Below are 26,556 nucleotides of genomic sequence, written 5' to 3' on the forward strand. Positions count from 1 at the left end.
GCACTCCATGACACTGGTTAACAGTTTGTGGACACAGTTTGTAGTGAGACCACATACTATAGTGAGTTGTAGAATGTAGTGACTGACATAAACACTGAAGCAATACGTTATTTATTGGTTCCTTGTTGTCTCGTAAGGGGCAAAGGTCTTCTCAGCCGGGAAAGGTGGATATGAATTGAAATTAATAATAAAGTCTGTGCCTTTATTATTTTTTAACTCTAGAACAGACCAGTTAAAAAGGTTATGGCAGCTTATAACTTGTTGAAACGTCTTAGAGTACTATGGCCAGTGGCAGTTCAGCTAAACATTGAAGGGGTGAAAAACCAACTAATATCTGGTCTTAACCTGTTTTCATGAATTAAACTGATTAACAAGTGAGCTGTTTTCAACTCAACACCTTCCAGTAAGGCATTGATTATTTCAGACTTGGTTTAGAAAACAATAATGATGGAATACAGTGATGCATCTTTTCACAGGACTGATGCTAAGATGAGCATGTGTTATGTGTATCTGGTTTGTATTCACTAACCGCATCAATACAGTTAACAAAAACTGCCTCTAGGTTCGAGTCTTGTCATTTTAATTAAACAAAAGACTGGAAAACATCTTGGATAAATTTTATTTTCTCACACTGTTATTAAATAAATAATAAATATAATAGAATTCAATAAAAATCTGACATTCTATACAGGTTGGACAGTTACTGGTTTGATGCAAGGGATAAGTGAAAGAGAGAATTTTATGAGAAGTGTGTGAGTGTGGGGTTCCTGGGTTTATATTCTTTGTTTGTAAAAGGCTTTTCCAATCAGGGCCAGCTCCATGGCATATTGCTGTTGCTCCTGCTTCAGAAGATCCTGCAGCGCCGCTCTGCGCACCTACAGGGGGCGACATTATTCATTTGTTCATTCATTTCAGTACGAGAAAGTGCATATTGTACTGTTGTGTGGTTTATAATACTACTACTACTTAGTGATCCATAGACTAATTCATAATCTCATAAATCCCAATCCAACCTGATGCAAACTGAATCTGAAGTTGCAAATTTACCTCGCTTATAACCAGTTCAATAGGGTCAACATTAAGCATTTTTCATGTGGGCGTTGGTGAACACCACAACATCCAACTCTGCTTGTATTTTTCATGGTCTTTCTCCCAGTTTCCACTTTCCAACACTCGCATAATCACTTCACATGTTCGCCCACCATGGTCAGCGCTTTGTTCCCCAGAGTAGTCTCTCTCTCCAATGTTGGCTGCATCCCTCTTTGGGACTGAGCTGATTCTGCCTGGACCCAGCTCACTGTTTTCATCTTCTGAACTACTTCCCTTAGACAAAACAGGATGAAATTAGTGGTTTGTTATTAGTTTAAAAGTCCCCACACAATCAAAGGAATGCCGAGATAAGGGCAGCGGTGGCTCTTTCAAGAGTAAATTATTCATACAACTACCACTTAGCCTGGGCTCTCACAACACTATATTTCAAGTTTATTTACAGTTACAGACCTGTTCAGTTCTGTTACGGACTCTGTCATCGCTGCGTTCTTCTGCAAAATAAAGAAACAAGAAAAACGTTACTAGAAAGAACGATTGATATTAAATAAAATAATTACACTAGGTAGCTCTATCATCAACTTTACCACAGTAACGTTAGCTAACGAATGCGAACGTCTTAGCATTATTTTCTATCTAAGTTAGCTATCTTGTTGAAAGTTTTTGAAAAAGGTTTTGAAACAGCTGGTAGCTGGTTGACCAGTTCACACCAGCTCCCAGCTCGAAATGGTTTAGCTGGTTGACCAGTTCAGACCAGCTTAACATGGACCAGCTCCAGCTACGTTTTGAAACAGACAAGCACCAGTTCATACCCAGCTTAAACACCTCAATTTAAAAGCTGGCACAGCTGGATTTTACAGCAGGGTATCTATCTAAAGTTAGCTAGGCTAACGTTAACGATGTCTTATGTGGGTAGGTAATCGATATTACCTTCGTCTGGGTCTTCTCTCTTCTTTGGACATGTAACGTTATGCTAGCTAACGTTTACAACAAGCGATATTTAACTTTTGATTACTAGCTACCTCTCTATCAATAATCTAAAAAAATGTTTAACGTTAGCCAGCATTAGTCAGCTAATGTGACAGAGTAGCCGTCATGCTCCTCCGTTGACATGGCAACAGAGTTACAATAGTGCAATAGCATGTAACAAAGTATTGTTTTTGCACTGTTTTCAGAGTAGGTGTTTTCCTGGTCACGTGTAGCTATATGTATTAACATGTGCAGTAAATAGATTAAGATATCCTATTGTTTTCCAATGGAGCGAGTGCCGCAGCATCGGGGAAAGATCAAGCTTAGCTCAGGGGAGCACAAGAAGGGCCGATCCATTTCAGGATTTTGTGCCAACTTCTGCTCTTAATTACTCAATCATATCTTGATCTGATATCTGTATGAGCATCTGCTACAGACACAGACTGCAAATGTATCCTATATATGTTACTGTGCTCTAGTAAAGGAGTGAACCAGCAAAGTGTATAGACTTGTCAGAAAACAAACTAAGGGTAATTGGTTGGAATGAAAACCTGCATGCAGACCGACCCTCCAGAACCGGAGTTGTGCATCCTTGGCTTAGCTAGATAACGTGAGATGGGATGTGCGCGTATTATTCACTGATCTTCATCTGATGTAAATTAGCCTAACTGACTGACAGCACCTAGCGGACTACGACCAAAATGTCTCGTAGACCTAGGTCTACCTCTATCGCCCCATGCTCCAGGCCGCAGCGAAAGGTAGGCTACTTGGAGTCAAGCTCCTATCCTAGTCACCTTCACCGTCAACCCGACGGACACGTGCAGAGGTGGGCAACGAGGGCCGTATCTATTTCTGGATTTCATAACAACTTCTGGCCTTAAATACTGAATTTCCCCTGGTGAAATTTTGGCTACATTTCTTGAGAAACGTGTCCCTATGTAAACCGTACTGTGATACAATCTATGAGTCAGTGTTGGTGTTTACAGCTAATTAGCTAATATGCACTGGGTAAAAACTGCATGCACACTGTCGCTGTGATCAGCTGCGTGAAGTTGGCAAATGTTGCGTGAAGTTGGCAAATGTTGCTGGCCACAATTGGAGACTTCCGGTTCGTATTTATCAAAATAAAAGTTCGGTGAATAAAATTATTTTTGAACTGTAATTTTGTCAATTTTAATTGTTAAATTAATACAGTTGGATATGATTGTGATGTATTTGCAGAGAATATACAATTGTGCACAAATTTCAATAAAAACTGTTTGCCACCTGTCTGTCAGGTGTGGTATGGGCATGCATTGCCATAGACTGTCAGTTGCCACCCAACTCATTTGCATAGCTCATAACTCAAAAACTAGAAATTGTTTCAAAATGAAAGGGGGTATACATTTGTTAGTTGGTCCCATATCTTTAATATTCTACAGTCCTTTCTGCAAAATCCTGTTCCGAGCAATTGTTGCTGTGTTTCTAGTGTGGGGTGGCCATACGTTGCTATTGACTGTCAATTGCCACCCAGCTCATTTGCATAGCTCATAACTCAAAAACTAGAAATTGTTTCAAAATGAAAGGGGGTATACATTTGTTAGTTGGACCCATATCTTTAATATTCTACAGTCCTTTCTGCAAAATCCTGTTCCGAGCAATTGTTGCTGTGTTTCTAGTGTGGGGTGGCCATACGTTGCTATTGACTGTCAATTGCCACCCAGCTCATTTGCATAGCTCATAACTCAAAAACTAGAAATTGTTTCAAAATGAAAGGGGGTATACATTTGTTAGTTGGACCCATATCTTTAATATGAAACAGTCCTTTCTGCAAAATCCTGTTCCGAGCAATTGTTGCTGTGTTTCTAGTGTGGGGTGGCCATACATTGCTATTGACTGTCAGTTGCCACCCAGCTCATTTGCATAGCTGATAACTCAAAAACTATGAATTGTTTCAAAATGAAAGGGGGTATACATTTGTTAGCTGGACCCATATCTTTAATATGAAACAGTCCTTTCTGCAAAATCCTGTTCCGAGCAATTGTTGCTGTGTTTCTAGTGTGGGGAGGCCATACGTTGCTATTGACTGTCAATTGCCACCCAGCTCAATTGCATAGCTGATAACTCAAAAACTAGAAATTGTTTCAAAATGAAAGGGGGTATACATTTGTTAGCTGGACCCATATCTTTAATATGAAACAGTCCTTTCTGCAATATCCTGTTCCGAGCAATTGTTGCTGTGTTTCTAGTGTGGGGAGGCCATACGTTGCCATAGACTGTCAATTGCCACCCAACTCATTTGCATAGCTGATAACTCAAAAACTATGAATTGTTTCAAAATGAAAGGGGGTATACATTTGTTACTTGGACCCATATCTTTAATATTCTACAGTCCTTTCTGCAAAATCCTGTTCCAAGCTATTGTTGCTGTGTTTCTAGTGTGCGGTGGCCATACGTTGCTATTGACTGTCAATTGCCACCCAGCTCATTTGCATAGCTCATAACTCAAAAACTAGAAATTGTTTCAAAATGAAAGGGGGTATACATTTGTTAGTTGGACCCATATCTTTAATATGAAACAGTCCTTTCTGCAAAATCCTGTTCACAGCAATTGTTGCTGTGTGTCAGGTGCAGGGTGGGCATTCATTGCTATAGACTGTCAATTCACATGCTGCTCATTATAGACCTATATACCCAGGGATAAACCCAAACCATGCAACTTTACAATGAAATTAAAGTCAAATCAACTTTATTTGTGTTGCACATTTCACGCTATATTTGTCAGTACATGCTTTAGAGCAGTGCTTCTCAACCAGGAATTTATTAATTGATTTATTTAATTTAGGGCATTTTTGGTGGTATGATTGGTTCAGTTATTAAATTAGTTGTTTCAGTTTCTGGTTACAACAAAAACCTTCCGGCAAGACTAGAGTTGAGAAACACAGTTTTAGCGCAAGCCCCAGCCTTTCCCCCCACAAAAGCAAGCCTAGGGCAACAGTGGCAAGGAAAAACTTCCAAGGTGGAGAAGGAAGAAACCTTGGGAGGAACCAGACTTAAGTGGGGGGCCCATTCTCCTCTGGCTGGCTTACGGGTGACAATGATGGTCAGATAAAACAATTAACAATTAATTATGAACAATTTGTTCATGTGATGGGTTTTGAATGTGTGTGAGATTGGCAGGGTGCAGATGAAGGAGGTGGTGGTCCTGGGGCAGTATGTGGGGGGTGTCTCAGCGCTGCAGTATGATTGTGATGAAGACAAGGGGGAAAAAAATGACAATATGGCAGTGGGAAGTAAGTAGGGACACAAATGGGACTTGGAAACAAACCGAGGCCTTAATTGTAAGGAGGATTTACTGTTGGTTCTAATTCTAATGAGTATTTAATTTTAAGTTAAGTCATCCAGGACAACCTTTCGCATTTTACTTGGACTGCAATTTAACTGATTACTATCAAGTATTATACTTTTTGAAAACACAAACGTAAAGTCCAAAGCTGCTCCCATCTAACTGACCTGGAAAGGAAGGACATTGGTGAGCATATTCAAAAACCAAATTCACTGGATGTAGTTTTCCTGTAATGCCAAAATACTGTAAAGATAAATAGAGTGAGAGACGGTCAAGAACTGCTAATAAAGATGAGTTGTGGTGCTTCAGTGAATCCATTAATATTGCTTTTAAATATTTTTCCCTCTAATATCCTGCAATGTTCCATTGTAATATGAATCATGGTCCAATGTAACAAATCTAAATTCACTGGAAGAAGGACAAATTTAAATCTCCACCAATTTCTTTTTAAATTTGGTAAATTTGGCAAGACCTCAATTGTCTTGCAGTACAAACTATACAGTTCCTGGCTAACAAATAGTTGCAGTAGAGGGGACTGCAAGAATTATTTTTTTGGGTACTGTTCTGATTAAAAATGACAGGTATGTGTTTATAATGGAATCATTTAGCCAATTGTTTCCAGGATTTCACAGAAAGGACTGTAGAATATTAAAGATATGGGTATATAGAGTAAATGTATAGCCCCTTTCATTTTGAAACAATTCATAGTTTTTGAGTTATCAGCTATGCAAATGAGCTGGGTGGCAACTGACAGTCAATAGCAACGTATGGCCACCCCACACTAGAAACACAGCAACAATTGCTCGGAACAGGATTTTGCAGAAAGGACTGTAGAATATTAAAGATATGGGTCCAACTAACAAATGTATACCCCCTTTCATTTTGAAACAATTCATAGTTTTTGAGTTATCAGCTATGCAAATGAGCTGGGTGGCAATTGACAGTCTATGGCAACGTATGGCCTCCCCACACTAGAAACACAGCAACAATTGCTCGGAACAGGATTTTGCAGAAAGGACTGTTTAATATTAAAGATAAGGGTCCATCTAACAAATGTATACCCCCTTTCATTTTGAAACAATTTCTAGTTTTTGAGTTATGAGCTATGCAAATGAGCTGGGTGGCAACTGACAGTCTATGGCAATGTATGGCCTCCCCACACTAGAAACACAGCAACAATTGCTCGGAACAGGATTTTGCAGAAAGGACTGTTTAATATTAAAGATAAGGGTCCATCTAACAAATTTATACCCCCTTTCATTTTGAAACAATTTCTAGTTTTTGAGTTATGAGCTATGCAAATGAGCTGGGTGGCAACTGACAGTCTATGGCAACGTATGGCCTCCCCACACTAGAAACACAGCAACAATTGCTCGTAACAGGATTTTGCAGAAAGGACTGTTTCTTATTAAAGATATGGGTCCAGCTAACAAATGTATACCCCCTTTCATTTTGAAACAATTCATAGTTTTTGAGTTATCAGCTATGCAAATGAGTTGGGTGGCAATTGACAGTCTATGGCAATGTATGGCCTCCCCACACTAGAAACACAGCAACAATTGCTCTGAACAGGATTTTGCAGAAAGGACTGTAGAATATTAAAGATATGGGTCCAACTAACAAATGTATACCCCCTTTCATTTTGAAACAATTCATAGTTTTTGAGTTATCAGCTATGCAAATGAGCTGGGTGGCAATTGACAGTCTATGGCAACGTATGGCCTCCCCACACTAGAAACACAGCAACAATTGCTCGGAACAGGATTTTGCAGAAAGGACTGTTTAATATTAAAGATAAGGGTCCAGCTAACAAATGTATACCCCCTTTCATTTTGAAACAATTTCTAGTTTTTGAGTTAGGAGCTATGCAAATGAGCTGGGTGGCAACTGACAGTCTATGGCAACGTATGGCCTCCCCACACTAGAAACACAGCAACAATTGCTCGGAACAGGATTTTGCAGAAAGGACTGTTTCATATTAAAGATATGGGTCCAGCTAACAAATGTATACCCCCTTTCATTTTGAAACAATTCATAGTTTTTGAGTTATCAGCTATGCAAATGAGTTGGGTGGCAATTGACAGTCTATGGCAATGTATGGCCTCCCCACACTAGAAACACAGCAACAATTGCTCGGAACAGGATTTTGCAGAAAGGACTGTAGAATATTAAAGATATGGGTCCAACTAACAAATGTATACCCCCTTTCATTTTGAAACAATTCATAGTTTTTGAGTTATGAGCTATGCAAATGAGCTGGGTGGCAACTGACAGTCTATGGCAATGTATGGCCTCCCCACACTAGAAACACAGCAACAATTGCTCGGAACAGGATTTTGCAGAAAGGACTGTTTAATATTAAAGATAAGGGTCCATCTAACAAATTTATACCCCCTTTCATTTTGAAACAATTTCTAGTTTTTGAGTTATGAGCTATGCAAATGAGCTGGGTGGCAACTGACAGTCTATGGCAACGTATGGCCTCCCCACACTAGAAACACAGCAACAATTGCTCGTAACAGGATTTTGCAGAAAGGACTGTTTCTTATTAAAGATATGGGTCCAGCTAACAAATGTATACCCCCTTTCATTTTGAAACAATTCATAGTTTTTGAGTTATCAGCTATGCAAATGAGTTGGGTGGCAATTGACAGTCTATGGCAATGTATGGCCTCCCCACACTAGAAACACAGCAACAATTGCTCTGAACAGGATTTTGCAGAAAGGACTGTAGAATATTAAAGATATGGGTCCAACTAACAAATGTATACCCCCTTTCATTTTGAAACAATTCATAGTTTTTGAGTTATCAGCTATGCAAATGAGCTGGGTGGCAATTGACAGTCTATGGCAACGTATGGCCTCCCCACACTAGAAACACAGCAACAATTGCTCGGAACAGGATTTTGCAGAAAGGACTGTTTAATATTAAAGATAAGGGTCCAGCTAACAAATGTATACCCCCTTTCATTTTGAAACAATTTCTAGTTTTTGAGTTAGGAGCTATGCAAATGAGCTGGGTGGCAACTGACAGTCTATGGCAACGTATGGCCTCCCCACACTAGAAACACAGCAACAATTGCTCGGAACAGGATTTTGCAGAAAGGACTGTTTCATATTAAAGATATGGGTCCAGCTAACAAATGTATACCCCCTTTCATTTTGAAACAATTCATAGTTTTTGAGTTATCAGCTATGCAAATGAGTTGGGTGGCAATTGACAGTCTATGGCAATGTATGGCCTCCCCACACTAGAAACACAGCAACAATTGCTCGGAACAGGATTTTGCAGAAAGGACTGTAGAATATTAAAGATATGGGTCCAACTAACAAATGTATACCCCCTTTCATTTTGAAACAATTCATAGTTTTTGAGTTATGAGCTATGCAAATGAGCTGGGTGGCAACTGACAGTCTATGGCAATGTATGGCCTCCCCACACTAGAAACACAGCAACAATTGCTCGGAACAGGATTTTGCAGAAAGGACTGTTTAATATTAAAGATAAGGGTCCATCTAACAAATTTATACCCCCTTTCATTTTGAAACAATTTCTAGTTTTTGAGTTATGAGCTATGCAAATGAGCTGGGTGGCAACTGACAGTCTATGGCAACGTATGGCCTCCCCACACTAGAAACACAGCAACAATTGCTCGTAACAGGATTTTGCAGAAAGGACTGTTTCTTATTAAAGATATGGGTCCAGCTAACAAATGTATACCCCCTTTCATTTTGAAACAATTCATAGTTTTTGAGTTATCAGCTATGCAAATGAGTTGGGTGGCAATTGACAGTCTATGGCAATGTATGGCCTCCCCACACTAGAAACACAGCAACAATTGCTCTGAACAGGATTTTGCAGAAAGGACTGTAGAATATTAAAGATATGGGTCCAACTAACAAATGTATACCCCCTTTCATTTTGAAACAATTCATAGTTTTTGAGTTATCAGCTATGCAAATGAGCTGGGTGGCAATTGACAGTCTATGGCAACGTATGGCCTCCCCACACTAGAAACACAGCAACAATTGCTCGGAACAGGATTTTGCAGAAAGGACTGTTTAATATTAAAGATAAGGGTCCAGCTAACAAATGTATACCCCCTTTCATTTTGAAACAATTTCTAGTTTTTGAGTTAGGAGCTATGCAAATGAGCTGGGTGGCAACTGACAGTCTATGGCAACGTATGGCCTCCCCACACTAGAAACACAGCAACAATTGCTCGGAACAGGATTTTGCAGAAAGGACTGTTTCATATTAAAGATATGGGTCCAGCTAACAAATGTATACCCCCTTTCATTTTGAAACAATTCATAGTTTTTGAGTTATCAGCTATGCAAATGAGTTGGGTGGCAATTGACAGTCTATGGCAATGTATGGCCTCCCCACACTAGAAACACAGCAACAATTGCTCGGAACAGGATTTTGCAGAAAGGACTGTAGAATATTAAAGATATGGGTCCAACTAACAAATGTATACCCCCTTTCATTTTGAAACAATTCATAGTTTTTGAGTTATCAGCTATGCAAATGAGCTGGGTGGCAATTGACAGTCTATGGCAACGTATGGCCTCCCCACACTAGAAACACAGCAACAATTGCTCGGAACAGGATTTTGCAGAAAGGACTGTTTAATATTAAAGATAAGGGTCCAGCTAACAAATGTATACCCCCTTTCATTTTGAAACAATTTCTAGTTTTTGAGTTAGGAGCTATGCAAATGAGCTGGGTGGCAACTGACAGTCTATGGCAACGTATGGCCTCCCCACACTAGAAACACAGCAACAATTGCTCGGAACAGGATTTTGCAGAAAGGACTGTTTCATATTAAAGATATGGGTCCAGCTAACAAATGTATACCCCCTTTCATTTTGAAACAATTCATAGTTTTTGAGTTATCAGCTATGCAAATGAGTTGGGTGGCAATTGACAGTCTATGGCAATGTATGGCCTCCCCACACTAGAAACACAGCAACAATTGCTCGGAACAGGATTTTGCAGAAAGGACTGTAGAATATTAAAGATATGGGTCCAACTAACAAATGTATACCCCCTTTCATTTTGAAACAATTCATAGTTTTTGAGTTATGAGCTATGCAAATGAGCTGGGTGGCAACTGACAGTCTATGGCAATGTATGGCCTCCCCACACTAGAAACACAGCAACAATTGCTCGGAACAGGATTTTGCAGAAAGGACTGTTTAATATTAAAGATAAGGGTCCATCTAACAAATTTATACCCCCTTTCATTTTGAAACAATTTCTAGTTTTTGAGTTATGAGCTATGCAAATGAGCTGGGTGGCAACTGACAGTCTATGGCAACGTATGGCCTCCCCACACTAGAAACACAGCAACAATTGCTCGTAACAGGATTTTGCAGAAAGGACTGTTTCTTATTAAAGATATGGGTCCAGCTAACAAATGTATACCCCCTTTCATTTTGAAACAATTCATAGTTTTTGAGTTATCAGCTATGCAAATGAGTTGGGTGGCAATTGACAGTCTATGGCAATGTATGGCCTCCCCACACTAGAAACACAGCAACAATTGCTCTGAACAGGATTTTGCAGAAAGGACTGTAGAATATTAAAGATATGGGTCCAACTAACAAATGTATACCCCCTTTCATTTTGAAACAATTCATAGTTTTTGAGTTATCAGCTATGCAAATGAGCTGGGTGGCAATTGACAGTCTATGGCAACGTATGGCCTCCCCACACTAGAAACACAGCAACAATTGCTCGGAACAGGATTTTGCAGAAAGGACTGTTTAATATTAAAGATAAGGGTCCAGCTAACAAATGTATACCCCCTTTCATTTTGAAACAATTTCTAGTTTTTGAGTTAGGAGCTATGCAAATGAGCTGGGTGGCAACTGACAGTCTATGGCAACGTATGGCCTCCCCACACTAGAAACACAGCAACAATTGCTCGGAACAGGATTTTGCAGAAAGGACTGTTTCATATTAAAGATATGGGTCCAGCTAACAAATGTATACCCCCTTTCATTTTGAAACAATTCATAGTTTTTGAGTTATCAGCTATGCAAATGAGTTGGGTGGCAATTGACAGTCTATGGCAATGTATGGCCTCCCCACACTAGAAACACAGCAACAATTGCTCGGAACAGGATTTTGCAGAAAGGACTGTAGAATATTAAAGATATGGGTCCAACTAACAAATGTATACCCCCTTTCATTTTGAAACAATTCATAGTTTTTGAGTTATGAGCTATGCAAATGAGCTGGGTGGCAACTGACAGTCTATGGCAATGTATGGCCTCCCCACACTAGAAACACAGCAACAATTGCTCGGAACAGGATTTTGCAGAAAGGACTGTTTAATATTAAAGATAAGGGTCCATCTAACAAATTTATACCCCCTTTCATTTTGAAACAATTTCTAGTTTTTGAGTTATGAGCTATGCAAATGAGCTGGGTGGCAACTGACAGTCTATGGCAACGTATGGCCTCCCCACACTAGAAACACAGCAACAATTGCTCGTAACAGGATTTTGCAGAAAGGACTGTTTCTTATTAAAGATATGGGTCCAGCTAACAAATGTATACCCCCTTTCATTTTGAAACAATTCATAGTTTTTGAGTTATCAGCTATGCAAATGAGTTGGGTGGCAATTGACAGTCTATGGCAATGTATGGCCTCCCCACACTAGAAACACAGCAACAATTGCTCTGAACAGGATTTTGCAGAAAGGACTGTAGAATATTAAAGATATGGGTCCAACTAACAAATGTATACCCCCTTTCATTTTGAAACAATTCATAGTTTTTGAGTTATCAGCTATGCAAATGAGCTGGGTGGCAATTGACAGTCTATGGCAACGTATGGCCTCCCCACACTAGAAACACAGCAACAATTGCTCGGAACAGGATTTTGCAGAAAGGACTGTTTAATATTAAAGATAAGGGTCCAGCTAACAAATGTATACCCCCTTTCATTTTGAAACAATTTCTAGTTTTTGAGTTAGGAGCTATGCAAATGAGCTGGGTGGCAACTGACAGTCTATGGCAACGTATGGCCTCCCCACACTAGAAACACAGCAACAATTGCTCGGAACAGGATTTTGCAGAAAGGACTGTAGAATATTAAAGATATGGGTCCAACTAACAAATGTATACCCCCTTTCATTTTGAAACAATTCATAGTTTTTGAGTTATCAGCTATGCAAATGAGCTGGGTGGCAATTGACAGTCTATGGCAACGTATGGCCTCCCCACACTAGAAACACAGCAACAATTGCTCGGAACAGGATTTTGCAGAAAGGACTGTTTAATATTAAAGATAAGGGTCCAGCTAACAAATGTATACCCCCTTTCATTTTGAAACAATTTCTAGTTTTTGAGTTAGGAGCTATGCAAATGAGCTGGGTGGCAACTGACAGTCTATGGCAACGTATGGCCTCCCCACACTAGAAACACAGCAACAATTGCTCGGAACAGGATTTTGCAGAAAGGACTGTTTCATATTAAAGATATGGGTCCAGCTAACAAATGTATACCCCCTTTCATTTTGAAACAATTCATAGTTTTTGAGTTATCAGCTATGCAAATGAGTTGGGTGGCAATTGACAGTCTATGGCAATGTATGGCCTCCCCACACTAGAAACACAGCAACAATTGCTCGGAACAGGATTTTGCAGAAAGGACTGTAGAATATTAAAGATATGGGTCCAACTAACAAATGTATACCCCCTTTCATTTTGAAACAATTCATAGTTTTTGAGTTATGAGCTATGCAAATGAGCTGGGTGGCAACTGACAGTCTATGGCAATGTATGGCCTCCCCACACTAGAAACACAGCAACAATTGCTCGGAACAGGATTTTGCAGAAAGGACTGTTTAATATTAAAGATAAGGGTCCATCTAACAAATTTATACCCCCTTTCATTTTGAAACAATTTCTAGTTTTTGAGTTATGAGCTATGCAAATGAGCTGGGTGGCAACTGACAGTCTATGGCAACGTATGGCCTCCCCACACTAGAAACACAGCAACAATTGCTCGTAACAGGATTTTGCAGAAAGGACTGTTTCTTATTAAAGATATGGGTCCAGCTAACAAATGTATACCCCCTTTCATTTTGAAACAATTCATAGTTTTTGAGTTATCAGCTATGCAAATGAGTTGGGTGGCAATTGACAGTCTATGGCAATGTATGGCCTCCCCACACTAGAAACACAGCAACAATTGCTCTGAACAGGATTTTGCAGAAAGGACTGTAGAATATTAAAGATATGGGTCCAACTAACAAATGTATACCCCCTTTCATTTTGAAACAATTCATAGTTTTTGAGTTATCAGCTATGCAAATGAGCTGGGTGGCAATTGACAGTCTATGGCAACGTATGGCCTCCCCACACTAGAAACACAGCAACAATTGCTCGGAACAGGATTTTGCAGAAAGGACTGTTTAATATTAAAGATAAGGGTCCAGCTAACAAATGTATACCCCCTTTCATTTTGAAACAATTTCTAGTTTTTGAGTTAGGAGCTATGCAAATGAGCTGGGTGGCAACTGACAGTCTATGGCAACGTATGGCCTCCCCACACTAGAAACACAGCAACAATTGCTCGGAACAGGATTTTGCAGAAAGGACTGTTTCATATTAAAGATATGGGTCCAGCTAACAAATGTATACCCCCTTTCATTTTGAAACAATTCATAGTTTTTGAGTTATCAGCTATGCAAATGAGTTGGGTGGCAATTGACAGTCTATGGCAATGTATGGCCTCCCCACACTAGAAACACAGCAACAATTGCTCGGAACAGGATTTTGCAGAAAGGACTGTAGAATATTAAAGATATGGGTCCAACTAACAAATGTATACCCCCTTTCATTTTGAAACAATTCATAGTTTTTGAGTTATGAGCTATGCAAATGAGCTGGGTGGCAACTGACAGTCTATGGCAATGTATGGCCTCCCCACACTAGAAACACAGCAACAATTGCTCGGAACAGGATTTTGCAGAAAGGACTGTTTAATATTAAAGATAAGGGTCCATCTAACAAATTTATACCCCCTTTCATTTTGAAACAATTTCTAGTTTTTGAGTTATGAGCTATGCAAATGAGCTGGGTGGCAACTGACAGTCTATGGCAACGTATGGCCTCCCCACACTAGAAACACAGCAACAATTGCTCGTAACAGGATTTTGCAGAAAGGACTGTTTCTTATTAAAGATATGGGTCCAGCTAACAAATGTATACCCCCTTTCATTTTGAAACAATTCATAGTTTTTGAGTTATCAGCTATGCAAATGAGTTGGGTGGCAATTGACAGTCTATGGCAATGTATGGCCTCCCCACACTAGAAACACAGCAACAATTGCTCTGAACAGGATTTTGCAGAAAGGACTGTAGAATATTAAAGATATGGGTCCAACTAACAAATGTATACCCCCTTTCATTTTGAAACAATTCATAGTTTTTGAGTTATCAGCTATGCAAATGAGCTGGGTGGCAATTGACAGTCTATGGCAACGTATGGCCTCCCCACACTAGAAACACAGCAACAATTGCTCGGAACAGGATTTTGCAGAAAGGACTGTTTAATATTAAAGATAAGGGTCCAGCTAACAAATGTATACCCCCTTTCATTTTGAAACAATTTCTAGTTTTTGAGTTAGGAGCTATGCAAATGAGCTGGGTGGCAACTGACAGTCTATGGCAACGTATGGCCTCCCCACACTAGAAACACAGCAACAATTGCTCGGAACAGGATTTTGCAGAAAGGACTGTTTCATATTAAAGATATGGGTCCAGCTAACAAATGTATACCCCCTTTCATTTTGAAACAATTCATAGTTTTTGAGTTATCAGCTATGCAAATGAGTTGGGTGGCAATTGACAGTCTATGGCAATGTATGGCCTCCCCACACTAGAAACACAGCAACAATTGCTCGGAACAGGATTTTGCAGAAAGGACTGTAGAATATTAAAGATATGGGTCCAACTAACAAATGTATACCCCCTTTCATTTTGAAACAATTCATAGTTTTTGAGTTATCAGCTATGCAAATGAGCTGGGTGGCAATTGACAGTCTATGGCAACGTATGGCCTCCCCACACTAGAAACACAGCAACAATTGCTCGGAACAGGATTTTGCAGAAAGGACTGTTTAATATTAAAGATAAGGGTCCAGCTAACAAATGTATACCCCCTTTCATTTTGAAACAATTTCTAGTTTTTGAGTTAGGAGCTATGCAAATGAGCTGGGTGGCAACTGACAGTCTATGGCAACGTATGGCCTCCCCACACTAGAAACACAGCAACAATTGCTCGGAACAGGATTTTGCAGAAAGGACTGTTTCATATTAAAGATATGGGTCCAGCTAACAAATGTATACCCCCTTTCATTTTGAAACAATTCATAGTTTTTGAGTTATCAGCTATGCAAATGAGTTGGGTGGCAATTGACAGTCTATGGCAATGTATGGCCTCCCCACACTAGAAACACAGCAACAATTGCTCGGAACAGGATTTTGCAGAAAGGACTGTTTAATATTAAAGATAAGGGTCCATCTAACAAATGTATACCCCCTTTCATTTTGAAACAATTTCTAGTTTTTGAGTTATGAGCTATGCAAATGAGCTGGGTGGCAACTGACAGTCTATGGCAATGTATGGCCTCCCCACACTAGAAACACAGCAACAATTGCTCGGAACAGGATTTTGCAGAAAGGACTGTTTAATATTAAAGATAAGGGTCCATCTAACAAATTTATACCCCCTTTCATTTTGAAACAATTTCTAGTTTTTGAGTTATGAGCTATGCAAATGAGCTGGGTGGCAACTGACAGTCTATGGCAACGTATGGCCTCCCCACACTAGAAACACAGCAACAATTGCTCGTAACAGGATTTTGCAGAAAGGACTGTTTCTTATTAAAGATATGGGTCCAGCTAACAAATGTATACCCCCTTTCATTTTGAAACAATTCATAGTTTTTGAGTTATCAGCTATGCAAATGAGTTGGGTGGCAATTGACAGTCTATGGCAATGTATGGCCTCCCCACACTAGAAACACAGCAACAATTGCTCGGAACAGGATTTTGCAGAAAGGACTGTTTAATATTAAAGATAAGGGTCCATCTAACAAATGTATACCCCCTTTCATTTTGAAACAATTTCTAGTTTTTGAGTTATGAGCTATGCAAATGAGCTGGGTGGCAACTGACAGTCTATGGCAATGTATGGCCTCCCCACACTAGAAACACAGCAACAATTGCTCGGAACAGGATTTTGCAGAAAGGACTGTTTAATATTAAAGATAAGGGTCCATCTAACAAATTTATACCCCCTTTCATTTTGAAACAATTTCTAGTTTTTGAGTTATGAGCTATGCAAATGAGCTGGGTGGCAACTGACAGTCTATGGCAACGTATGGCCTCCCCACACTAGAAACACAGCAACAATTGCTCGTAACAGGATTTTGCAGAAAGGACTGTTTCTTATTAAAGATATGGGTCCAGCTAACAAATGTATACCCCCTTTCATTTTGAAACAATTCATAGTTTTTGAGTTATCAGCTATGCAAATGAGTTGGGTGGCAATTGACAGTCTATGGCAATGTATGGCCTCCCCACACTAGAAACACAGCAACAATTGCTCTGAACAGGATTTTGCAGAAAGGACTGTAGAATATTAAAGATATGGGTCCAACTAACAAATGTATACCCCCTTTCATTTTGAAACAATTCATAGTTTTTGAGTTATCAGCTATGCAAATGAGCTGGGTGGCAATTGACAGTCTATGGCAACGTATGGCCTCCCCACACTAGAAACACAGCAACAATTGCTCGGAACAGGATTTTGCAGAAAGGACTGTTTAATATTAAAGATAAGGGTCCAGCTAACAAATGTATACCCCCTTTCATTTTGAAACAATTTCTAGTTTTTGAGTTAGGAGCTATGCAAATGAGCTGGGTGGCAACTGACAGTCTATGGCAACGTATGGCCTCCCCACACTAGAAACACAGCAACAATTGCTCGGAACAGGATTTTGCAGAAAGGACTGTTTCATATTAAAGATATGGGTCCAGCTAACAAATGTATACCCCCTTTCATTTTGAAACAATTCATAGTTTTTGAGTTATCAGCTATGCAAATGAGTTGGGTGGCAATTGACAGTCTATGGCAATGTATGGCCTCCCCACACTAGAAACACAGCAACAATTGCTCGGAACAGGATTTTGCAGAAAGGACTGTAGAATATTAAAGATATGGGTCCAACTAACAAATGTATACCCCCTTTCATTTTGAAACAATTCATAGTTTTTGAGTTATCAGCTATGCAAATGAGCTGGGTGGCAATTGACAGTCTATGGCAACGTATGGCCTCCCCACACTAGAAACACAGCAACAATTGCTCGGAACAGGATTTTGCAGAAAGGACTGTTTAATATTAAAGATAAGGGTCCAGCTAACAAATGTATACCCCCTTTCATTTTGAAACAATTTCTAGTTTTTGAGTTATGAGCTATGCAAATGAGCTGGGTGGCAACTGACAGTCTATGGCAATGTATGGCCTCCCCACACTAGAAACACAGCAACAATTGCTCGGAACAGGATTTTGCAGAAAGGACTGTTTAATATTAAAGATAAGGGTCCATCTAACAAATTTATACCCCCTTTCATTTTGAAACAATTTCTAGTTTTTGAGTTATGAGCTATGCAAATGAGCTGGGTGGCAACTGACAGTCTATGGCAACGTATGGCCTCCCCACACTAGAAACACAGCAACAATTGCTCGTAACAGGATTTTGCAGAAAGGACTGTTTCTTATTAAAGATATGGGTCCAGCTAACAAATGTATACCCCCTTTCATTTTGAAACAATTCATAGTTTTTGAGTTATCAGCTATGCAAATGAGTTGGGTGGCAATTGACAGTCTATGGCAATGTATGGCCTCCCCACACTAGAAACACAGCAACAATTGCTCTGAACAGGATTTTGCAGAAAGGACTGTAGAATATTAAAGATATGGGTCCAACTAACAAATGTATACCCCCTTTCATTTTGAAACAATTCATAGTTTTTGAGTTATCAGCTATGCAAATGAGCTGGGTGGCAATTGACAGTCTATGGCAACGTATGGCCTCCCCACACTAGAAACACAGCAACAATTGCTCGGAACAGGATTTTGCAGAAAGGACTGTTTAATATTAAAGATAAGGGTCCAGCTAACAAATGTATACCCCCTTTCATTTTGAAACAATTTCTAGTTTTTGAGTTAGGAGCTATGCAAATGAGCTGGGTGGCAACTGACAGTCTATGGCAACGTATGGCCTCCCCACACTAGAAACACAGCAACAATTGCTCGGAACAGGATTTTGCAGAAAGGACTGTTTCATATTAAAGATATGGGTCCAGCTAACAAATGTATACCCCCTTTCATTTTGAAACAATTCATAGTTTTTGAGTTATCAGCTATGCAAATGAGTTGGGTGGCAATTGACAGTCTATGGCAATGTATGGCCTCCCCACACTAGAAACACAGCAACAATTGCTCGGAACAGGATTTTGCAGAAAGGACTGTAGAATATTAAAGATATGGGTCCAACTAACAAATGTATACCCCCTTTCATTTTGAAACAATTCATAGTTTTTGAGTTATCAGCTATGCAAATGAGCTGGGTGGCAATTGACAGTCTATGGCAACGTATGGCCTCCCCACACTAGAAACACAGCAACAATTGCTCGGAACAGGATTTTGCAGAAAGGACTGTTTAATATTAAAGATAAGGGTCCAGCTAACAAATGTATACCCCCTTTCATTTTGAAACAATTTCTAGTTTTTGAGTTAGGAGCTATGCAAATGAGCTGGGTGGCAACTGACAGTCTATGGCAACGTATGGCCTCCCCACACTAGAAACACAGCAACAATTGCTCGGAACAGGATTTTGCAGAAAGGACTGTTTCATATTAAAGATATGGGTCCAGCTAACAAATGTATACCCCCTTTCATTTTGAAACAATTCATAGTTTTTGAGTTATCAGCTATGCAAATGAGTTGGGTGGCAATTGACAGTCTATGGCAATGTATGGCCTCCCCACACTAGAAACACAGCAACAATTGCTCGGAACAGGATTTTGCAGAAAGGACTGTTTAATATTAAAGATAAGGGTCCATCTAACAAATGTATACCCCCTTTCATTTTGAAACAATTTCTAGTTTTTGAGTTATGAGCTATGCAAATGAGCTGGGTGGCAACTGACAGTCTATGGCAATGTATGGCCTCCCCACACTAGAAACACAGCAACAATTGCTCGGAACAGGATTTTGCAGAAAGGACTGTTTAATATTAAAGATAAGGGTCCATCTAACAAATTTATACCCCCTTTCATTTTGAAACAATTTCTAGTTTTTGAGTTATGAGCTATGCAAATGAGCTGGGTGGCAACTGACAGTCTATGGCAACGTATGGCCTCCCCACACTAGAAACACAGCAACAATTGCTCGTAACAGGATTTTGCAGAAAGGACTGTTTCTTATTAAAGATATGGGTCCAGCTAACAAATGTATACCCCCTTTCATTTTGAAACAATTCATAGTTTTTGAGTTATCAGCTATGCAAATGAGTTGGGTGGCAATTGACAGTCTATGGCAATGTATGGCCTCCCCACACTAGAAACACAGCAACAATTGCTCTGAACAGGATTTTGCAGAAAGGACTGTAGAATATTAAAGATATGGGTCCAACTAACAAATGTATACCCCCTTTCATTTTGAAACAATTCATAGTTTTTGAGTTATCAGCTATGCAAATGAGCTGGGTGGCAATTGACAGTCTATGGCAACGTATGGCCTCCCCACACTAGAAACACAGCAACAATTGCTCGGAACAGGATTTTGCAGAAAGGACTGTTTAATATTAAAGATAAGGGTCCAGCTAACAAATGTATACCCCCTTTCATTTTGAAACAATTTCTAGTTTTTGAGTTAGGAGCTATGCAAATGAGCTGGGTGGCAACTGACAGTCTATGGCAACGTATGGCCTCCCCACACTAGAAACACAGCAACAATTGCTCGGAACAGGATTTTGCAGAAAGGACTGTTTCATATTAAAGATATGGGTCCAGCTAACAAATGTATACCCCCTTTCATTTTGAAACAATTCATAGTTTTTGAGTTATCAGCTATGCAAATGAGTTGGGTGGCAATTGACAGTCTATGGCAATGTATGGCCTCCCCACACTAGAAACACAGCAACAATTGCTCGGAACAGGATTTTGCAGAAAGGACTGTAGAATATTAAAGATATGGGTCCAACTAACAAATGTATACCCCCTTTCATTTTGAAACAATTCATAGTTTTTGAGTTATCAGCTATGCAAATGAGCTGGGTGGCAATTGACAGTCTATGGCAACGTATGGCCTCCCCACACTAGAAACACAGCAACAATTGCTCGGAACAGGATTTTGCAGAAAGGACTGTTTAATATTAAAGATAAGGGTCCAGCTAACAAATGTATACCCCCTTTCATTTTGAAACAATTTCTAGTTTTTGAGTTAGGAGCTATGCAAATGAGCTGGGTGGCAACTGACAGTCTATGGCAACGTATGGCCTCCCCACACTAGAAACACAGCAACAATTGCTCGGAACAGGATTTTGCAGAAAGGACTGTTTCATATTAAAGATATGGGTCCAGCTAACAAATGTATACCCCCTTTCATTTTGAAACAATTCATAGTTTTTGAGTTATCAGCTATGCAAATGAGTTGGGTGGCAATTGACAGTCTATGGCAATGTATGGCCTCCCCACACTAGAAACACAGCAACAATTGCTCGGAACAGGATTTTGCAGAAAGGACTGTAGAATATTAAAGATATGCGTCCATCTAACAAATGTATACCCCCTTTAATTTTGAAACAATTCATAGTTTTTGAGTTATCAGCTATGCAAATGAGCTGGGTGGCAATTGACAGTCTATGGCAACGTATGGCCTCCCCACACTAGAAACACAGCAACAATTGCTCGGAACAGGATTTTGCAGAAAGGACTGTTTAATATTAAAGATAAGGGTCCAGCTAACAAATGTATACCCCCTTTCATTTTGAAACAATTTCTAGTTTTTGAGTTAGGAGCTATGCAAATGAGCTGGGTGGCAACTGACAGTCTATGGCAACGTATGGCCTCCCCACACTAGAAACACAGCAACAATTGCTCGGAACAGGATTTTGCAGAAAGGACTGTTTCATATTAAAGATATGGGTCCAGCTAACAAATGTATACCCCCTTTCATTTTGAAACAATTCATAGTTTTTGAGTTATCAGCTATGCAAATGAGTTGGGTGGCAATTGACAGTCTATGGCAATGTATGGCCTCCCCACACTAGAAACACAGCAACAATTGCTCAGAACAGGATTTTGCAGAAAGGACTGTAGAATATTAAAGATATGGGTCCATCTAACAAATGTATACCCCTTTTCATTTTGAAACAATTTCTAGTTTTTGAGTTATGAGCTATGCAAATGAGCTGCTTGTGAATTGACAGTCAATGGCATTGCATGCCCTTACCACACTAAATACAGCAACAATTGCTCGGAACATGATTTTAGATAATAAATGTATAATTTTATATATATTATACATAGATTTAATGTATGCCCCTTCATATTTGGCAACTTTTTTTTCAAACAGTAAGCAGGTATGCAAATGAGGAGTTATTGAACCGACAGGGTCAAGCAATTTATGCTTGGCCTACAATATAGTCACTAGTCAAATAGCAAGCTAGTTGCTTGCTGACTTTTGTAAGTTCTATCAGCAATGAATTTAAACAATGGTAATTATGTGAGGAAGCGCAGCAAACGCGGTAACTATGTTCTCATTATTTAACGTTACTCAGCAGCTCTTATTTTGACGGAAAATCACAGGAAGTTGAAACCGGAACTTCTGTACAGGAAGTCTAATTGTTGCCAACTTCACGGAGCTCCAGTGAGCATACAGGACCGGAATCACATAACCTAAAGTTACGCGTTTTCGCCGCTCCCCCACGAAATGGAACCTCCCAGAATAAATGACACTGTCCCTCATGGAAAGTCATCTGCTTTCCCAACCGGTGATGCTACCTATTGTTTTGAGGGAGCGCTCGCCTTGAAGTGGTTATTAAGTGGTAATTAAGTGGTAACTTATTCCCGCACATTTTACCATAGCAACCGAGAATAATTTCAACTAAGTTGGTTTGGTAACTGAGTAGGTCAAAAGCTAATGTGAGATAGCTAACCTGTGAAGTGCATGGGAAGCTAATATCAGCAAGCTAATCGAAAAACCACGGGTTTACAACTGCACTTTAATTAGTCATGCTGACCGTGGCATTGCGTCGGTTAATAATGAGCCATAAATTATCGACTGGGCTCCACATAAACATATTGAAGCGTAAGCATCCGACCAACATATGTTACGCTCGGCCATCCATCCAGAGTATTCGTGCAGTTACGGTAAGGGAATTATTGTGCAATAATGCTGACATGTTGCAGTGTTCCTTCTGTAGCCTACTAAAACCGCAATTGTAACGAAACGGCTGAGTGTATGTGTAAAATGTATGTCTGCATACGCGTACCTCTGTAAATGATTTAGGCATGTCCGTCTGTTTTAGCGTCATTTTATGAAATCTCAAGTGTACAGTGTACCTGGCACTAGCTAACTACCGTTTATGTCCAGCAGATGGCGCCAAGGCCTTTCTCATCCCCACAGCCGCGTGACTACAGTTTACCAAACCCTTCTTGGAGCGCAGAGATGCAGAGATTGTATGAGCATTACAACAGCATGTGTGAAGTGGAAACAGGGGAAGGTGAGAAGATCAAGGGACCCTGGAAGAGATTGGCCAGTTATAACCGTAGTCTGAAGTTTGCTGCAGGTATGAAACAATATCAATGTTCCCACTTTTGTAACATTTTGTATTAGTTGCTCAGTTGATTACATTTTTCAGTCTATACATGAAACTGTGGGGGAGAGTGCGTGTGTGCCATTTTTGTTTGTGTCCTTCTGTATCAACAGAGGGGCAGTGTCTCGGCAAGTTCATGCAGGCCAAAGCCCGCCTCTTCACCCGGAATATAGAGGAGCAGGGAGCAGGGTTTGAGTATGTTGTCTTTGTCAACAAGCAGGAGAAGACCTGCGTCTGTGTATTTCAGGCTGGGCATCTGCTGGAGGGTCCCCCGGGGTGAGAGCCATTTTAAGACCTCATTTTACAGTATTTCTGAACTCTGTTCTGATCAGTCACATTTGTCTCAACAGTATGTTTCCAACTCAAGAATTACTAATGGTACATTTATTGGTGTATTTCTTTTCTTTTTGAAATGCCCAGTTATAAATTAGAATTTATTTAGCTTGTCACTTTTATCCAAAGAGACTTGCAGTTCACAGGGGATAATCCCAGTGGAGTAATGGGGGTTAAGGGCCCAACAGCTGTACGGATCTTATTGCGGCTACAACCACCAACCTTCTGAGCCCCAGTCATGCACCTTAGCCACTAGGCTACCTGCTGTCCATAGTGCAACACTGTGTTGAAAATCTCACTCTGCTGTCCACCAGCTGAGCTTCAGTCATTGCGCTTCATGCATCAATGGCAGTATGCTGATCAGCCAGAGCAGTTGCTGGTGTGCATTGAGTGACTTCTCCCATCCTGACTACTCCCTCCCACGGTGACACTGCCGTCATGCATCACCCTGCAGAGCTGTGGGCCACTGTAAGCCTTACTGTAGCTTAGCGGCTATATCGGCACCTCATGTGTAAATTATGAATCTTGAAAGGAGATATATTCATCATAACAGATTTATCAAAATTTTTTCTCCCCAGAAGTGAACTTGGTTTCTGATTCTGAAATGCTCCCTAGAAGCACACAATAAACTGTGCATTTATTCATAGGTACGTCCACGGAGGGGCAATAGCCACCATAATAGACTCTGTGACGGGTACGCATGCTGTGTACCATTCTGGACCTGCCATGACTGCCAACCTCACCGTCAATTACCGCAGGTACCTGTGAATGTAATTCAGTTAATTATCAAACAGTAAAGTAAATGGGATCCACTGGTTAACTTCTCTATCAATCAACCAACAAACAATACATGTTGTATAGTTATTGCAGATGCCCAAGGATAAGTTTAAAGGAATACACCAACATTTTGGGAAATATACCTTTATAACTTACCTAGTTATAGCTTAGCATACAGATTTAAAGTCTATAGGAGTCCATAGCCTACCTCGTTCAAAGTGAAGAAATACACCTTACAGCAACTCCAAAGCTGTCTCAGAATAGTTAAATACTGAAATGTCTGAAAATAGTAGCTACCATTACAATAACAAATACAAAAACATGTTCCCACATGCTAAGAGGTGCTTATAGTGTAAATAGTGTTATAACACTACCTAATTATGGTTACCATCCATATTCAACAATGCATGTTGCTGATCGCCTCACTCAGCTGTGGTCGGGGTTGGGAGTGGAGGAGGTGACTTTGCTTGTAAACAAAGAGTATTCTCTTGTTTTACCAGAGGTAAAAGGCCAGAGGTCATCCAAACCCCTCTAAATATCATGTCTGTCCATTAGTCCATACAAAAACCATCAATTGATCAATAAAGACATATACTAAAACTGAAACAATATTGGGAAGAATGGGGAATATGGGCAATATACTGGAGCAAATAATCATTGTAAACGGAGGTTTTTTCATGAGACAGGAACTCCCTAGGAAATTGTCATTGTCATTTAAGTTCTGCATACTGTACTGGCAATTTGAAAGTCGTCGGAGCTAACCATTTCCCTGTTTCCCTTCAGCCCTATCGCTTTGGGAAGTGTAGTTCTGGTTCACTCTTCCCTGGTTGAAACAGAGGGGCGGAAGATATTGCTCTCCTGTCAGGTGACCAGCTCAGATGGCTCCAAGCTGCACACAGAGGCCACAGGTACAGCAAAGCAACATGTGGCTCCCACATGCTGTATAGCTGGGATTACATAGATTTTCAGGAACTATGTGCTCTTCATAGTCTGCATTCTTTGTAAACAGCCCTCACTCTGCTTCTTTCACACTGTACTATAAAGCATGCAGCTTGGGGCTCCAATAGAAGTGTGTATGTGCTAATTGCTCATTATTTATCTCACAGTTATTTGACTGGCTTGTTTCACGTTACTACAGGGTTGGGGTGTGCTGATCTGTTCCACTCTCTGACTGTCTCTTGTTTTTTTTTTCTTCTCCTTCATTTTCAGGCTTGTTCATTTCTTTTAATGTGGGCAAATTGCTAAGAGCCTGAGACAAAAAAAAAAATCCCGATTTGTGGACAGCAATGGCCGTAGTCAGTGTTTGTGCTGTGTTTGTGCTAATCGAAAACCAGTGTCAATTTTAATACACATTAACTGCAATCAATCAACCTTTACCTCTACCAGTTGAATTAAATCCACCTGGTGTCTCAGTAATCCCTGATGCCTCTTCGGTTGACTCCAATGTCTCTGCAGTTACTCCTGCAGAGACATTGCTAATTACTCCTGTTTTTACTTGATGCTTTTTGCACATTTACTAGACATGAAGGGTGTTTTCTTCTGGTGCATATACTGTATTACTGCCAAATGTATTTATAAGTATTTTTTATTTGAGTTGTAATTAACTATAAAGTTGAGTTAATATTATTGGTTTAGTGATTACTTTTGATTGAGATTTTTTTAATGACTAACAAAATGATGATAAATGTCAATAAAGAATATTAAATACATTTTTTTCTTAGTTTTCTTATGATTGTATGGTGAAGGAAACACTACTGTGTGACCAGTCATAGTGCATTTCTAAGCTAATAGAGATGTACACTAGTTTATTGCCCAGTTGCAAGTTTTGCAAAACGCTTCATAATCATTGACTGGTACTTGTGAGTGGCAGAGCGGGGCACACCAGCGGGGAGGTGGAGCGTGAGCGATAGGCCCAAAAGATGGTGAACTATGCCTGGGCAGGGCAAGGTGATCTGAGCGCCACCTCAACGGTTTACTTGTGAATTCCATATTATGCCACCCCAAATGTACATGGAAAAGAGATTATGCATTTCAGTCATGAGGTCAAAAATGCATTTTTAATTTATGTACAGGTCTGATGGACACTGAATTCACACTAGCAAAGAACACGAGAACGCACTTGTGTATTTTTTCTTTGCTAGTGTAAACTCAGTGTCTTTCAAATAACTTCCAGATGCACTTGGACCTCAAGA

At 39.9% G+C, this 26,556-nt stretch overlaps 2 protein-coding genes across 5 annotated transcripts; one reads left to right on the forward strand and one right to left on the reverse strand.

Annotated features, from left to right (window-relative positions):
* Nucleotides 1–604: 604 nt before the first annotated feature.
* On the reverse strand, nt 605–23,031 carry LOC133109197 (cilia- and flagella-associated protein 141-like). Of its 2 annotated transcripts, none has more exons than XR_009704713.1 (4): nt 1,978–2,152; nt 1,501–1,541; nt 1,203–1,323; nt 605–875 (listed from the first exon to the last, which is right to left on the reverse strand). XR_009704713.1 is itself a non-coding variant. In XM_061218540.1 (4 exons), the coding sequence occupies exons 1-4, from the start codon at nt 22,970–22,972 to the stop codon at nt 774–776; spliced, it is 306 nt and encodes a 101-aa protein (XP_061074524.1). In that variant the 5' UTR covers nt 22,973–23,031; the 3' UTR covers nt 605–773. The 2 variants fall into 2 exon arrangements, 1 of the variants encoding a protein (XP_061074524.1); XM_061218540.1 differs by lacking the exon at nt 1,978–2,152 and adding an exon at nt 22,931–23,031.
* them4 (thioesterase superfamily member 4) lies at nt 22,343–26,073 on the forward strand. Of its 3 annotated transcripts, XM_061218537.1 has the most exons (6): nt 22,349–22,808; nt 23,035–23,227; nt 23,368–23,530; nt 24,235–24,345; nt 25,148–25,272; nt 25,574–26,073. In XM_061218537.1, exons 1-6 carry the CDS (start codon nt 22,671–22,673, stop codon nt 25,615–25,617), a joined length of 774 nt encoding a protein of 257 aa, XP_061074521.1. In that variant the 5' UTR covers nt 22,349–22,670; the 3' UTR covers nt 25,618–26,073. The 3 variants fall into 3 exon arrangements, with proteins under 3 accessions (XP_061074522.1, XP_061074521.1, XP_061074520.1); XM_061218538.1 differs by having other exon boundaries at nt 22,343–22,483; nt 25,148–26,073; XM_061218536.1 differs by having other exon boundaries at nt 25,148–26,073.
* Nucleotides 26,074–26,556: the final 483 nt, after the last annotated feature.

Source organism: Conger conger, chromosome 1, assembly GCF_963514075.1.
Source record: "Conger conger chromosome 1, fConCon1.1, whole genome shotgun sequence".
Classification (NCBI taxonomy): Eukaryota; Metazoa; Chordata; class Actinopteri; order Anguilliformes; family Congridae; genus Conger; species Conger conger.